This window comes from Lonchura striata, chromosome 20 (assembly GCF_046129695.1).
Source record: "Lonchura striata isolate bLonStr1 chromosome 20, bLonStr1.mat, whole genome shotgun sequence".
Classification (NCBI taxonomy): domain Eukaryota; kingdom Metazoa; phylum Chordata; class Aves; order Passeriformes; family Estrildidae; genus Lonchura; species Lonchura striata.
Window position 1 is genome coordinate 8596134 of NC_134622.1, and position 16986 is coordinate 8613119.

General features: G+C 42.3%; 1 protein-coding gene across 1 annotated transcript in view; it reads left to right on the top strand.

The window, feature by feature from the left end:
• Positions 1 to 13466, top strand: part of ULK2 (unc-51 like autophagy activating kinase 2) — a 36373-nt gene extending 22907 nt beyond the window's left edge. Inside the window, exons 16-28 of the mRNA XM_021524906.3 lie at positions 293 to 430; positions 1425 to 1570; positions 2070 to 2150; positions 4848 to 5134; positions 5244 to 5434; positions 6073 to 6182; positions 6994 to 7146; positions 7764 to 7972; positions 9212 to 9390; positions 10239 to 10357; positions 10706 to 10863; positions 11378 to 11513; positions 11603 to 13466. Coding sequence (XP_021380581.1) covers positions 293 to 430; positions 1425 to 1570; positions 2070 to 2150; positions 4848 to 5134; positions 5244 to 5434; positions 6073 to 6182; positions 6994 to 7146; positions 7764 to 7972; positions 9212 to 9390; positions 10239 to 10357; positions 10706 to 10863; positions 11378 to 11513; positions 11603 to 11670 — 1975 coding nt within the window. The 3' untranslated portion in view covers positions 11671 to 13466. The remainder of the gene's footprint in view (positions 1 to 292; positions 431 to 1424; positions 1571 to 2069; positions 2151 to 4847; positions 5135 to 5243; positions 5435 to 6072; positions 6183 to 6993; positions 7147 to 7763; positions 7973 to 9211; positions 9391 to 10238; positions 10358 to 10705; positions 10864 to 11377; positions 11514 to 11602) is intronic.
• Positions 13467 to 16986: the final 3520 nt, after the last annotated feature.

A 16986-nucleotide genomic window follows, 5' to 3' on the forward strand; every position in this document is an offset into this window, starting at 1 on the left:
GAGTCAGAGGGTTCTGGAGATCTCAGTGATGTGTGACCAAGGGCTGACTCCCAGCTCTGTGTGATCCCAGCCAGTGCAGGGAAGGCAGGGAGTCCTGAACAGGTCCTGATCCTCCTCTGTGCAGCGTTGGAGCTGGGTTAGGACAAACTGAGATCTCAGAGCACCCAGGGAGCACAGAAGAAGTTCATTTGCCTGTTTCCTAGATTTTCTCCAAATTCCTATAGTAGAATTCTGAGAGAGTGAGACCTACCTACCTGTATTCATCTCCTGTCTCCACACCTTCCAACTTCAGGCACTGTCAGCCTTCCGTGTCCCCCCGCAGCGAGACGGCGCCGATCCCGGTTCCCACCCAGCTCCGGAATTACCAGCGCATAGAACAGAACCTCTCCTCCACTGCCAGCCCCGTGTCAAACCCCCACGGATCACCCAGGTGAGGCTGGGCTTTTTAACTCCTTTCCCTTGCTTCTGCTTGGTGTTTGTACCCTGGCACATGTCCCTGCTTTCTTGTGGATTTTTTTTTCCATGCTAAAGAGACATTTCAATGATAACAAATAAAAGCCCTTCAAAATCTTAAGATTGTTGGATGGGCACTTGAAACATTTCGTGAAAACAAAATGAGCTTGTTCTTTCACTCAAAATGCAGCCCAAGAAGGTAAAAAGATGAAGTCTTGCTTTTTTGCTGCTCTTTGTGTATTGCATGGCATTACATCATGAACTGAAATGTCAGTAATAAGTTATGTTTTGTTTTCACACATGTAGTGATGAGATGAATGCTTTGTTCTGTAGAATATCAAGGAAACAATTTTTGGCATGCCAGTTAACCAGCTTGTCTCATTATGAGGCTCTAGTGAGCCAGGCTTGTTCTCTGCCTTGTGGTCGACAGGATCAGGCTGGTGAAGGTCAAAGGCTCATAAATAGACTACTCAGAACTCTGGAGATCTTTACAAAAACAAAACCCAGGGCTTCTTGCATATTTTTTCCAGGGTCCCCGATTTGATTATAGTTGCTACATTCAGGGAAATGACTTTCCCTTAAATAATCTGTTTTCAGTTATCTGATCTGTATTCCAGAAACAATATGAAAATTCTGTCAGAATCTTTGCTGTTTAAAAAATGGGCACTTACAGCAATACTTGGTTGTGAAATAAAAAAAATTTATGATCAAGTTTTTGAAGATTAGGGTGTACTAAGGGAAGTCTATTCTAATGTTCTCCAGTTAACAGACTATTATGGCATTCAAAATTTAAAAGTCTGTGGTAACAAAGGGAATTAAATCTTGATTACTGTCAGTATGGAAAGCTCAACTTCTTAGCTGAAACACCAATATTTCCTTTAACTGATCAGACTCCCCTGGGGGGATTCTGAAGCTGATCTCAGGGAACCAGTGAGCACAGTGTGTGTGTGACCATTCCTTTCCCTTGCCAGAGCCGGGGTTGTGAGGCGCTCCAACACCAGCCCAATGGGGTTCATGAAGATGGGCTCGTGCTCTCCAGTGCCAGCTGACACTGCCCAGGCCGTTGGGCGCAGGCTGTCCACAGGATCTTCCAGACCATACTCTCCTTCACCACTAGGTAAGCACAGAAATGCTTAGCAATTAGTAAAGCTTTAGCAGATTCTTGCTTGAAATTAATCTTAAACCTGAGACAGAGTAAAAATATAACAGGGTAGAAATTCATTTAGATTTAAGTGAAATGTGCTGCTTTGAGCTTACTAATATAATTGAAATATGCTGTTTAGTCTGGTAACTACAGCACTAGCAAAACTGCTTCTGCTGAGGAGAAAAGAATATAAATTTCTATACTAAAAATATAAGAGATAAGAAAGACTCCTTATGAGTCCTTACATGGGCCCAGCACTATAAACATACCATTCCCTACAAATATTTATTAGAATTGTAAATTTTCATTTTCCATCCACATTTCAAACCACAGCCTGCCCAGCCAGGTCAAGTGTGCAGAAATAATTTCTGTTAAATGGCTCACAGAAGTAAACTAACTAGGTTTTCACTTGCTTTAGCTTTTGTAAGTGAAGTAGAAAATGTAAATCCATGTTTTGGTTTTGTTTGCATAGTTGGAACCATACCTGAGCAGCTTGGGCACTGTTGTTGTGGACAACTCCAAGGACATGAATCAAGGAGTAGAAACTTCTCAGGTGAGTGACTTTGGACAATGCAATCAGCATTGTTTTGATAGAGCTTCTAGAACATTTTCTGAAGGGGTAGGAGAGCCAACAAACATTAGAATGGGTTAATAGGATACACTGAGATTTATGGAAACAGCTCATTTGTGGCCTGAGTGACACCTTTGCCCATAACTGATTCCCTACACAATAATTCAGCGACTGAAATTTCTTGTTCTCAGGATAGAACAGCAACTCTGATGAAGCCTGTCCTTAACCAGGGCTGGTTTATAATGAATGGTAGTAACATGCTTCTCAGAATCTGGTTTTGATAGACCAGCTCTGTCATGCCAGTTCTCAGAAAAGGGAGGCAGAGCTGCCAGTGCACAGCGTGCAACACGTTTTCGTCATTCCCTTGGGAAATCGGCTGGGATCTGATGTTCCTGTTGCTAAGCAGTCAGCAAGCTTTGCAAGTCATAAATCATTATGGCGTGCCAGCAGGGGAAAAAAAAAAGATCAGGAAGAAATAGGACTTGAAGATGTTCTGAGACTGTTAAAGATGGAATTGCACTGTAATGCCAGAAGGATTTGGTATAAGAATATGCAACTCAGCAACTTGTTCTTCTGCTCTGTGCGCATTTTGGGTGCATTTTCTTCTCTAGCTAAAATACTAGTTTTTATTTTGAATTTCTATGATGTGATATTGAAACTGCATTGTGAGTTTTTGTCCTATTTAACTCTTGTCCAAAACCATCTGAGCCTTCACTTCTTGGAGCAGCCATGTCTGGGAATGGTTTCATCCATATGAAATAAGTTCTGTGATGTGTCTCAAAAATTGCCTTGATAATTTCTGTGCCAGCAGCTGGCTCAACAAAAGGAATGAGTGAATCCTTACATATGGAATGGTCTCTCAAAAAGTGAAAAGGAGTGTGTATGAAAAGAACACAAGGCACTGTGTTTGCTTTTCTTGTTGCAACTTTACTTTGGATAGAGTTTTGTCAGGCTGTTGGTTTAGTGCCTTTTGCCAATATCAAACTAACTTGTAACAGCACTGTTTTTATGGCTGGCAGGTGTTTTAATGTTTCATTTCTTCATATGTTTTCTGCATTCTTTTCCTCCTTAGTTTCACTTCTTAATTTGAAATGACTGCTGTGGTATTTCTGTTTGTACAATACCACAAATTGCAGAGAGTCTGTTTCTCAACACTTTAATGGGTATGGGAAGCAGTATTTTGCTTTGGGTGAGGTGAGGTCATCTGAACTGAGATTTTTCTAAGGACTGAAGATGTCTTTCGTAATGTAGCTTCTGAACTAATTGAGCTGTTCTTGCTGCCAGTGGCAGCAGAGGACACACTTTTAATTCAGAAGCCTTCCCTGGGGTGGCAACAACACTGGAACAGTAACCAGTGAGATTTCAGACTGATTCTAAAATGACAGGTGAAGACTTCCCAGTGCTGTGAGACAGACAAGCAGAGGGATTTCAGGCAAGCAAATTCTTGGCTGCAAAATTAATGAGAAATAGACTTGATCCCTGTGCTAGAGCTGCAGGCAGACAGACTGTTCTGAAACATACTGCCTAATGGAGTGGAATGAAATCAAGATGAAGTAGCTCATATTCAAAATCCAACTAGCAAAAACATGGGCTCAAGAAGGCTGAAAGATGTGTTGTAACAGCTGGGCACTTTACTGAACAAGCTACAAGAAGTTTGGGGAGGTTTTTTTGAGCAGACATTTATGAAATGAAGCCTCTCTCAGAAGATTCTCATGGCCACCTTTTAAAAACCTCTAGTTGTATGGTTCAGATTTTCCCTCTTTCTTTTTTTTCCTTAAAACATGAGTGAAACTCACTTCAGTGTCAGTTCTTAGAGGTTTCAGGCAGGCATTTTCCCTGGGAAGCTGTGACCATAATGCTGAAGTCTGATGTACTGTTTGTAACTTTGCACAAGTTCCTTATCATGAGACATAAAAACATACACGAGGAACAGAACAGTTCATCAGATTTGAGGCCTGTTTTTGAAAGAGGAGGGGCATCTTTGAGTAGGTGAGGTGCTTATATATGTAGTTATTTTACCAAAGCCCCGTGTTTCAATGATATCTTGGAGCTCTCCCATTTGCTTTAGGAGAAACTGCACTTGTACCTAAGTGTGGACTTCCTCTGTCAGCTTTTGAAAAAAGATTCAGTCTGACAGACTAAAAAGTAAACAACTGCTCAAAGTCATGTCCCCAAACTGTTCCATCTGAATAATTTGGTTCTTTTTAGTTCCTAGTTTTCTTGCAGGATCATGAGCTGCCTTTGTCTGTAAATGAAGCCATTACCCACAAAACAAGTCATTAACATGCAATGTCCCATTCATGCTCTTGTTTGCAAGATCATTCCAGGCCTTGAGAACCTCTATTCAGCTTGGGATTTCAGTGCTGGTTATGCCATTCCTGCTGAATCTTACCTCTTTATTTGTCTTAGTGGAGGTTGCCAGAAGTACTGCAGCTGCCAGGACAGCTGTCAGCCTGAAATTGTGCCTATTTGGCAGCTTGGAGGTCTCATCAGTGTGGTGTAGCAATAGTTCAAATAATCCATGGGCCAGATCCATTCTCCTTGCTATCTAGTGAGCTAATGATCACACACATTTCAATATTTGCAATTTAACATTGTTCTCTGGAATTTTTGGCTTTATCAATATATTTTGCAAGCACTGCAAATAGAGTTTTACCTTATTGTTTGTCATCTCCACAGGTTCTCCTATACCACCATCTCAATCTCCACAGTCACTCTTGATGGGAGCGAGGTTGCAGAGTGCTCCTACTCTCACAGATATCTACCAAAACAAGCAGAAGCTCAGAAAGCAGCATTCAGACCCAGTTTGCCCATCCTATGCTGGGTATGGATACAGTCATTCCCCACAGCCAAGCAGGCCAGGTAGCCTGGGAACATCCCCTACCAAGCACATGGGGTCCTCACCCAGGAGCTCAGACTGGCTCTTCAAAACCCCACTGCCAACAATCATCGGCTCTCCCACTAAGGTTTGTTACATTTGCAATTCTCAGTAACACAGCGCCTGAAACCAAGCATATTTTGGGGTTCTAACTTTGATTTTTTTTTTTGGTGTGTTCTTGCTTTTGATTCTTAAAGGCGACAGCTCCTTTCAAAATACCTAAAACTCAAGCATCCTCCAACTTGCTGGCCCTGGCAAATCGCCAGGGCTTGGCTGAAACCCTGCTGCAGCCTAAAGATATCACTGACCCAAGGGACTTCACACACTTCCACTCCAGCCAGGCAGCTGACAAACAGGCAGAGCAGCACAGCAAAACCACCTTTGGCAGGTAGGCACTGCCAGGAACAGAACATTTCATCAAATTTCAGGTCTAATTTTGAAAGAGGAAGGGACATCTTTGAGTAGGTGAGGTGTTTATAAGAGATATTTCCCCAAAGCCCTCTGTTTAAGTGATAACTTAGAGCTCTCCCACTTGTTTTAGGAGAAACTTGGCATTCCTGGGGGAGGCAGCTGGGCAGCAGAACTGCACACAGCAACTCTCAGAGGGTGAAAAAGCTGTGAGGGGATGCTGAGCTTTGGTGTGTGCAACAGAAACATTTTGTACTGGCTATAAATATAGTAGGGACTTCCTGAAGTACTTTGTCTTGCTGTCTAGTTCCCTTTTGTTTTGATTAGCTGAATCTGGAATTTCATTGCCCCTGTAAAACCTGTTCAGTTTTTGCTTGCAAATCTCTATGACAAAATTTGCAATATAAATTTTTCAAGAGCAAAAGGTCTCTTTAGTTTTATTATTTGCTCTATTTTAGAAGATCCATGATAACAAGCAAGATTTCAATACTTTCTCTATTTTTGTTGAAAAATTCTCTGTAGTAAATACCAAGAATCCTAGTTATCCTTAGTTGCAAGTTGGATAATATTCCTGAATAACCTTTTTTTGGGGGGGAATTCATGTGTTTTCCTGTCCAGGTCTGTTAGTACTGGGAAGCTGTCAGATCAACAGGTAAAGACCACCCTTGGGGGCCAGTTATACCAAGGCAGTACAGACAGTCTCAACACAGAGAGGCCAATGGATACAGGTAAGGACCAGAGTGGTACATCCAAACTGTTTCCCTCTGCCTGGGTTTTTATGGAATGCCAGCTGGATCACAGTTCTGCTTCCAACTTGGAGAACTGCTTCTGACAATTTTTAGCCTCAGCACAGAAGGCTTTTTTTAATGTTTAAGGGGATCTGTTCGGTTTCTTTAGCATAACTTTAAAAATAACTGAGACAGGAAAATACTTATTTCTGTACTAAACACAGAAATATCTTGACTGCCTGTGCTGGCTGGAAGGGTTTGGGATTTTCTGGTTTGGTTTTATTTTTAATTTAGCATTTGTAGCTTTTCATTTTCCACCTTAATTTCATATGAAAGCAAATTTATATAACTCTGGGTGTTTGGTTGGTTTTTTATTTTCCTCCTCCCTGAGCTTGTCCCTTGCCACCAGAAGTTCTCCCTTTTGAGCAGGTGGAAGGAGTTCTGCAGACAGGGCTGGTCTTTAGCCTCCAGACCTGTCATGATCTGCCTTTAGAATTTTTCTGCTGTATCTTTTGCTTCAAAACTGACATCTTCAGGCTCTCAGGGAGTCTTTGTTGCTCTTTTCTGGGTGAGAGTAGAACACTGAGATATTGAAAGTAAAAATATACATGAAGCCGCACCTTGACTGTCTGTGTCTCACCAAGAGTGTCCACTCAGCTTCTTTTATTTCCTGTGAGAACCTCTAACTAGTCCAGGGTTTGGATCTTCATCAAAGCACATTGTGTTGCAGTGCTCCAGTTTGCTGCATATAATTACTTCTTGGTGTGATTATATGGAATAGGGACTGACTTGCTGACATGTTGTCTCCCAGCTCCAGCAGGAGCCTATGGAATTGCAATGGCAACTCCATCCATGGCAAGTGGGGCAAGTTCTCGGGCTGTCATGTTCACTGTGGGGTCCCCTCCAAGCAGTGCCACCCCTCCTACCTGCACCCACATGGTCCTCAGAACCAGAACCACCTCAGGTAAGACTTTCCTGGAAGTTGTGTGGACATTTCTCTAAGGCAGCACTTGGGCTTGTCCACTTCTGGGGCCCGATTGCTGCCTTGCACAGGGCCTAGAGTAAAAGTAGAGATTAATATCAGATGGTTTCTGCATTTTCCCCCCTAAAGAGGGTCAGAGGCACAGATTTACAATCCAGCAGTGAGTCACCTCCTATGTATATGGCAAAGGTGAAGAAGTAAAATCAGAATTCTGATTTTTGCCTGCTGCCCTGCATTGTCCCAGAAACAGCACGCCAGGGGTGGGAGCTGCCTGCATTTTGGCAAGAGTCAGCTTTGCTGCCAAATATCAAAGACCTTCAAGGTTAAGGGCTTCAGGTGGGCAGTGTGAACAAGTTGAAATTCTTGTCAGCCATGAATCCCAGACCTGTTAGGAATTGTCACTGTTACAATTCATCCTCTGCATTCCCTACAGAGCCAGGCAAACAGCATTGAGGAGATCTTCCGTGGGGTCCTCATGTGTCACTTGCTGTCACCCACAGCCCCAGTGCTGAATCAGACTGAATGTGTGTGTTATTTCTCTTGTAGTGGGATCAGACAGCTCTGAATCAGACTGAATGTGTGTGTTATTTCTCTTGTAGTGGGATCAAACAGCTCTGGAGGGTCTCTGTGCTCCACTAGTGGCCGTGTTTATATGGGCTCTCCTCCTGGGATTTATATGGGCTCCTCTCCTCCAGGGGCCGAGGCGGCTCCGAGTCTGAAGTACATCCCTTATGGTACTTCCCCTCCCAGCCTTGAGGGCTTTATCACTTTTGAAGCTCCTGAATTGCCTGAGGAAACTTTAATGGAGGTACAGAAATAATCATTTCATGTTTTCTAATGTGTGATGTTGGTGGAACAGATGTGCTAAAAGCAGGATTGCTCCGTGAGCTTTGTTGTTTCCTTTGCGCTGTCTCACGTGTTCACTTTTTTTGTTTAGGATCTTGAAAATATTGCTGTATCAGTAGTTGCCAGTTTCTCTTTGGTAGTTATTGCTGGCATTTCATATATTTGAATAAGTAACCAGAGGAACATGACTGCTTTTGTCCACCAGAGCCTCCCAGAGAGGCCTCTGTGAATGCCAATGGACGTGGGTGCTGACAGTAACAAAGCCCCTCTGGGCATTTTGTTGCTTCTTCACAGCCATGGAATGATGTTCAGTCCTACTTGTGGGAAAACTGTCCTATTTTTTTTAAGATGTGTGGGGGAGTGACACTTAAAAACACAAATTGGGGTGGTCTTTCACCAGAATGCTATTTTTGGAGTTCTTATATTTCTCAAGACAGATTGCTGTTCTGGTTTCTCATTCACATCTTGCTGGAAGGTGTTTGTGTCTGTATTGAATATCTCTTATAACATGAATGCTTAACAGTACACAGTATTCTTCCCACAGATAGAATTTTAAATGTATTTAGACCTGTATTGTTAGTGAAAATATTATAAATATTGCTAAGATATGTTTGATTAGTTTTGAAGGCTTCTTTTTGAGGAGAAACTCTGCATGTGTACTGTGTGTTTTACTGAGAGAGCAGCACTGAGCTGTTCACTCCAATTGAAGTTTTTAGTCTGAAGTGTAAACTTTGGTAACAGCCATCTTTTAGCACAATTTAATTCCAGAACCAAGTGTAAATTAGAGTGAGACATATCAGTTCTTTTGTAGGTATTAAGTCCATTACATAATAAAAGCCAAATGTTCCTCCTGGCTCCTCGCACAAGTGCCAAGCATACTTTTATGTTGCTGATAATAAAATAAGTAATTTGTCCTACTTGTGATTCCTTTAGCTCCTCAGGTTTCAACACAGAACTCCATGTACCAATTCCTTTGGCTTTGTTCAAAGACTCTTAAGTATAAGCTACAATATCTTGAATTCATTAACAGAGAACAAGTTCAGATCTGTTGGGGCCCATTTGGTTCTGTCATCCCTAATGCTGCCTCTACCACAATGTAATTCCTGCACAGAACTGACATAGCAAGAAATCTTTGCATGATTAACAAGAGTTTTAAATGGGCTTAGAGTGGTTAAACTGCTGTCATCTTTCCCTCTGACAGAGAGAGCACACAGACACGCTGCGTCACCTAAACATGATGCTGACATTTACAGAGTGTGTTCTGGATCTGACAGCAGTGAGAGGAGGAAACCCAGACCTGTGCACTTCTGCTGTGTCACTGTACCAGATCCAGGAGAGCATCGTTGTGGATCAGATCAGCCAGCTCAGCAAAGAATGGGGGTGAGTATGCAGTCAAATAGAGAATTAGTGAAGATCCAACACATCAAAAAATGTATTGAAACTACCCTTTTTGCTGGGAGTGAATGTTTTCCTGTAGAAAATCTTTATGGGAATTGTTTTTTTTAACAACTGAAGACAGATCAGAAAGAGCAAAGGCAAAAGATTTTTTTTTCTGGCCTGCCACTTTTCTGGGGAAGGTGTTGAGTTCAGGCCTGAGGTGCAGCAGTGCACTTCTGAGCATGGAAATTTGTGTACCAGCTTCTGGCAGATCTCATCCCTTCCTGTTGACTGAAGCCCTGAGTAGAGGTTGGGAGGGGAGAAGAAGTGTCCAAATTTGGTTTCACTGGAAAAAAACAGCCAATCAGCCCTAATACCAAATCAAAAGCGAGGAGAAACATGAGAAATTTGAAGTGGTGGGAAAGGGCAGTTCTACTTCCTGCCTTCTTCCTGAAGTAATAAAAACCCAACAGAAAACCTCTGTAAAGTGTTTGCTTTTCACAACAGAGAATTCTGGGGGGACAGGAAATGAAAAGTACACCCTGTCACTTGTGGTGAGACACTGACCTCGGGCAGAGAGTCCCCACAAATAAGTGCTCCTTTTTCAAATGTCTGCATTTAAAGCAGTTTGTCTTTGCTGCTGCAGCTCCTAAATGAGCAGATGTCCCCTCACCCCATGACAGAGTGTTTGTGAAGGGAGGGGTGGAGCTGCATTTTAAACATCTGTCATTTTCTGCTGTTCTGGGTCCTGTGAGATGTTGTGATTCAAAAGTGGTGTCTGCCCCTGGCTTGAATGCATTTAAAAAAGGTATTTTGATGCATAAATTACTTTTTTCCCCTCTTCTCCCTAGACAAGTGGAGCAGCTGGTGTTGTATATGAAAGCTGCCCAGTTACTGGCATCTTCTCTGCATCTTGCCAAAGCACAGGTCAAATCTGGCAAACTGAACCCATCCACTGCTGTTAAGCAAGGTAGATGCAACATCATCTAATTTGCTTTGCTTGTGAATTTGCTGATACATCACTCAGAAAGTTGAAGTTGCAACATGTGCTTTGTTTTTTTTTCTCTGCAGGAGAGCTGTAGATATGTACAATTGCACAACTCCCATAGTAAACAGGCAGAAACAGTTAGGAAATAGGTATTTATTAACTTGAAATGGAAATTATTTGATAGATGCTCAAGTCATAGAAGTGGTGGAGTAAATAAACACTAAAACTACAAGTTTAAACAAGCTTACTTTGCAAAGCTGAACTTAGGCTGAGTTGTTTGGGCTTTGTTTGGCTTTTTTTTTTTTAAATTTCTTCTTACCTTTCTCCCAGTTGTGAAAAGCCTCAACGAGAGATACAAATTCTGTATCGGAATGTGCAAAAAATTGACAGAAAAGTTGAATCGTTTCTTTTCGGACAAGCAAAGGTTCATTGATGAAATCAACAGTGTAACTGCAGAAAAACTCATCTACAACTGTGCTGTGGAAATGGTGAGTCCCTCCTCTTCCCTGAACTTTAGGAATTGCTGCCTTCTCTTCTACATAACCAGAAAATAGAATTTATATTGTCAGTGGCCACAAAGGAAAATTAACTGCTTTAGTGATGAGAGGGAATTCTTGTGTCACACAGATTCTGGCAAATGTTGTACTTAACCCTGATAATGGTGGTGTTGTGCACAGTTAATTTGTTTCTTTACAAGAGAATGCAGGTGTAAGAATGAGCATATCTATTTATATCAAAAAGCACTTCTATAGATTTTCTTGTGCAGAATATTGTCACAGTACAGGTGCTGTGTCCTCTCAGAATCACAGAATGGTTTGGAAGGGACTTTAAAGATCATCTAGTTCCACCTTCATTTTGTTATCTTACTTACAACAACACATCAGCTAAATCAAAGCTGGGAAATAGTTTCTTAATGACACTTCTGGATGATTAATTCTGAATTTTTCATTTTGCTGCTTGCCTAATGGAGTTTCTGAAACTGAATGTCCTGACTGATTGCAGGTGCAGTCAGCAGCTCTGGATGAGATGTTCCAGCAAACTGAAGATATCACATATCGATACCACAAGGCAGCCCTGCTGCTGGAGGGACTGACTAAAATACTGCAAGACCCTGCAGATATAGAAAATGTACACAAATGTAAGTTCAGCTGAATAATGAAAATTGCATGGAATTAATTAATTGTAAAATAAGTCTGGTCATCACCTGCCTTGTGCCTCTCTCTGCAGATAAATCCAGCATTGAGCGAAGGCTTTCTGCACTCTGCTACAGCACAGTGGCTGTGTATGAGCAGTAGGAATATCCTGAGGACCAGATGGTGTGAACATAAGGGACCACATCAGTGATACTGCACTTTTTTCACTACAGCTTCATTGTTGTCCTTGTTCTGCCCCACGTGGAAGATGATTCTTACATTTCTGTGGTGACTACCAAAGAAACAGCAGCATATTCAAAGAGGAGAAATTCCAAAAGTACACTTGCCTTACCAATCCAGCAGCTCCTTTTCCTTCCTAGCAACAGAATTTAAAAGAATCTCTCTTCACATTTCAAACTGATCCTTGTACGTGTGCTTTGAACTTGAATGATCAGGGTTTGTTGTTTTTTCCTCGTGAGGTTTTTAGAGACCGGATCCTTCTGCATCAGGTACAAAAAAGACTTTTCCCTCAGAAGATTCCCTCGAGAGTTTTTAAGCTGTTCAGTAAAATGTGGCTGAGTGAATTTGGGAAACCCTAACCATGTGCAAGTGCTGCTTCAAGCTTTTTGGGGCTCAGCTGCCTTGTCTGGAGCTCACCTGTTGTACACATGGCTCAGGTTGTCATATGAAGGGATGGCAAACACACTCTTACCCCAGGGGAAAAGTGGGGGTGGAAGAAATTCTTTCCATCTGTGCAAAATCCCCAGGGGATTTTCAGCTGATGTGGATACTATTTGATGATCTTCTTCCAAAATATTTTGTTTTGCACTAATTTACTAAAGCAACTGTATATTCATTTTTGAAGAACTATATTAAAAAAAAAATCTAGAGAAAGAAGGCACAATGGACTTGGCTGAATTTCATTTCAGTGTACATAAAATTCTTTTCAGAGTTTCAAATGTAGCTTCTAGAAGACTTTCAAACAAACTGTGTAAAAACTTGTATTCATGTGAACCTTTCCATTTTATACCTATTTGTCTAATACTTGAGTAACTACTGCTCTGGACTTTCTCAATAATAGCAATGTTGAGTTGCTGGTTGTTTGCTTTTTCTATAGATTTGGTTGCATCTTTTGTTGTGCATGCAATATGTGCATTAATGCCTGCAGTCTTTAGGGGTGTAATGACAGTTCTCTGTAGTTTGTTTCTTGGGCAGTATTACAATACATACTGTAAACTGAAAGGTTCTGCAAGGAACCATGCAAAAAAAAAATATATATATATAAAAAAACAAACCAGAAAATAATGTTGTGGTTTGAGATGCTGATAAAATGATGTAGAATCTCTACATATAGAGTGTGTGAAAAATCAGGATTATTTTGTGTGCATTTTGGGGGAGAGGTGGGAAGCTTCATTTAGCCTTATAGGCATTGTCATTTCAAGCATCCCGTGAGATCATCAGGACAGCAATTTGCAAAGTATTTAGGCAGATTAGCTTCTCTGGAAATGGTTCCTATACTTTGTTTTTGGGACTTTTTTGTTACTCAACTGCTTGAATACTTGAATAAACCATTCTCCAGGACAAAATCATTTTAATCCTCTTAAACACAGGTGGTCTGAACTATTTGACAAAGTTGTACAGGGCTTACACATCAAAATATTGTTTCAGTGTTGGGATAACCATGTGTTTCCTTTACTTTGACAGAGTAATGTACTTTTTACCTTATTTATCTGTATGAAATTCCAACAGTTAATTTGAAAGTGTTTGTTTATATAATGTTTGTATTTTTAGGTCTTTAATACGGTGTTTCTACCTCTCCTTTGTAATTGCATGCATTATTCTTGGAACTAGGTAATAACTCACTGAACTGTTGCGTAATAGCCTTTTTATTATGGCCTGTATAAATGTATATTAAGGTAAAAATAAATACTGACACTAGAAGTGTTTCTATGGTACAACTGAGTTTCTGTGTCTCTGTGACCAGAGGTGTTAAATTTAGGAAAAATTCTCTACTTGCCTGGGTTAAGAAGTTGTTGAATGTTCCCCTCAGCAGCTGGATCTGCCAGCAGGGCAGGATGGGGCAGCATCCTTGAGTTCATTATCTCTGGATAGCTCAGCGTCCCGAGTTTGTTTTTCCCTGGCTTTAGGATGACAATTTACCCTGCATCTTCTTTTTTTCAAATTTTTTTTTTTTTTTAACTTGGATTGTAAGACAAAAATGCTAAGTAGGATCCTGGGTAACAGCTGTATGATCTTTCAACAAGGTGATTATTTGTTGCTTCTAGCAAAGGGGAGCTGTTTGGGCTGCCAGAACAGCAAATACAGAGCTAATTGACAAAAGCTGGCAGGAAGTTACAATTTCTATCCAAAGCTGGCAAAAAATGGGCTTTGTTCACCTCACAGCTCATACCCTCTGCCCAGCTGAGGTATGCTGTGGTAGCTGCTGTGTGGATATTATATTTTTGAGTTGTACTGTCAAATTTTCCCTAATTTATTGTTAAAAACCCCTCCACTTGTGAGTGGCACATAAAGAGGATGAGGAAGGAGCGAGCTGGGAATGCTAATGATATGTCTGAGCCTGAATCTAGGAACAAAGCAGCAGCCTTAATGCACAAGTCTAGGAGATAGGCTGCTTTTCTCGGGAACTCACTGGGTTTTGTTGGTTTTCTTTCTTTTCTTTCAGGATTCAAGCTCATTCTCCTTCCCCTCTTGCCAGCAAGGCTACAGCTGCACAAACAGGAGGAGAAGAAAAGGGCTATTCTTGCTGGCTGTTTTCAGAAGGAGGAGACCAATGTTCAGGGCCTGTCTTTCTGCATAAACTCATTCCACAAAGATCCTGAAGTTGTCCTCTGTCTTTGGCTCTCTGTGCTGAACAGCAGGTGCTTGTTTTTAATAAATACCTTTTTTTCCCCAGCCTTTCAAAGATAGAACTTGAAAGGAGAGATTTGCTGTGCTTTTCTAGCTCAGCTCTCCAGCATTTCCTTGAGTGTCCTGCTCCACTCTGTTCAATTTTACAAAATGTCAGCTGAGGAATCTAAAACACATTTTGATTCTGATATTTGCTGCTTTTCATAAGCAAGAAGTTGAACTCTCAACCCTTCCTCTGACACAGAGGAGGAAATCCTGCTAATTTAACTTTCAGCTAAGATGCTACAAGTTATTCCAAGGAGCATTTTTGGGAGGGAGCTGTTCCTGGGACTGCCTGGGTTTTGCATAGTTTTTGCTATTATTTTGTACAGCTCCATCAAGTTATTGCCACATCTCCTCAGGGTTCAGAGGCAATAACTTGTGATTCACCCATGTCCCAGTTCTGTGCCCAGCTACACCAAAAAGGGAAACTTGCTTTTCATCTGGAGCAGGGAAAGCTGGATCCTGCTCAACATTTGTTGAGGCTTTGAAATTCAGATAAAACTCGCTTGTGACCTGACTTGTGTCCCACCTCCTTTCTGATTCCTGCTTCCTCTCCTGTTGTGGGGGGCTTTTTAATTTAAATTTTGATCCTTTGACTTTTTGTGTCTTCTCTGAGCTCTGCTTGCCACTATCTTTTTAGACAGTCCAGGATGCCTTTTAAGTCTTTAAGCAAATCACTTTTTATCCTGAACTTCCCCATGTGACCTGAGCCATGGTCCTGGCTGTGGCTTTTCGCAGAGTGCCCCCACAGCTCCTCCTTTTTGCAGAGGAGTGGAGTCCATCAGGGTAACCCCTCTCCTGAGGTCTCCAAGTCAGCTGGAGCCCAGCTGCAGGAAGCTTGGCACTGCTCCTTGGGACAAACACCTTTTCAATGGGCTTTTGTGCACGGCAGGCTCCCCCTCCTCGCTGCCTGAAAACCAGCCGAGTGCCAGTGGGTCTTGCTGCAGTCCTTGTGCCAATCATTCCCATTGTTTCTTTGTGTCCCTTTCACATTTTCCATGGCCTGAACTCTGGCCACAATGCAGCCCACAGACCAGGGCTGTGTGTGACACAGTATCTCCTTCTTGCGAATGTGAGATCAGCCAGAGCTTTCAAAACAAGTGATGCCATAAATGAACTGAGCTGCATTGATCCCTGTAGGTTCCTTAAAAACCTCTCCCTGTTGTTCATCTTCTGCTTTTATGGTCGAGTGCTGCATGGGTTTGGGATCTGGCTGAGTTATGTGACTTCCAGAAAACACTTGGAATTTGAGACTAGGCAGACATTTAAGCAGAGACTAAGAGTTAAGGATTGTAACTGAAAACTGGAAGTTCTGTGAGTGTGGTGTGTCAGCTAAAAGGACATTTATTGATCAGCTGTGTTATTTGGTGGACACATGAAACTAAATACTGCACAGCTTGTCTTCCAAACCAAAGTCTTCCTTCCCCAGGCTCTGCTGGGTGCTTTTGGAAGCAGGGTAAGGATGAGCACAAAGGGCTGCAGCCTGTCTAATTGCTGTTAATTGACTCCAAGAGGGGAGTCAGGGCTACAAGGAGTAAGGGTAGGAGGGATTCTTGAGCTCACCTTCTCAATAAAACACCTCTTGCTGCTGTAACTACAGATTAGAACCCCCCTCAGCACTCCCAGTTCCTCTGGAGTTCCATTGCTTTCCCATAAATAGCTCCCTTCATTGTTTCGCAGTGATTGAATTAAAATAGAAAACACTGCCAGCTCCCAGGCGTGGGGAGCACGGGGTATTCCTCTGTCTCAGTCGAGATCCCACACTTTCCTGAAATCCACGTCTCACCCAGCTGGGACTCTGCAATGCTAAAAAAGCCCTCAGCCTTGTTCCCTGTCCCCAGCTGGCCAAAAGATGTCCCCAACAAGGACCAAAAGGGACTCTCTCCCAGGATGCTGCACAGGTTTATGCCCCCTGACCACTGGGATAACTGGGAGCTGGGACATTTGCTCCCAGTGTGTGCTGCCAAGTACAAGCAGCACTGTTGTGACATGAAAACCCTCTGGGCTGATGGGTGAGGATTTTACAAGCTCTGGAGAATCCATCCAGCTCCCTGCTCATGCTGCCAGCCTGGGTGGGTGCAGTGCAGCACCATTTCCCCAGGCACAGTGTAATGCTCCGTGCTGACAGCTCAGGCTTTTACTCTGATTGCAGTACCATTAATCCTTATCCAAATTCCCTTGGGCCTGCACAGAGCTCCAGCCTGCTGTGCCTGCAAGGATGATGACAGGATAACAGGGAGCATTTTCATCAAGCAATGGTCCTGTGAGGAACATTCCTGCTTCTACCCATGTTTTCTTCAATGCATACCCAGCTTTTCTCCTTACACCAGCTGAAAGGGCCCCGTCAGGCCCAGCCTGTTTTTCCTTCTCATGTTGCCTCCTGCACACAAGTTTTAGCAGCTGCTTGTGTCATTCTTCTCCACAGCAGGGTGATTACTGCCAAAATTTGTGATTACAGCTTGTGAAATGTTCCTGCTGAGCCATAGCCCAGGAGATGTCAGTGAAGCCAACTGACCACAGAAGGCAAGCTTGGTGTTTGGGGGGAATTGTGGTTCTGCACAATCTGGA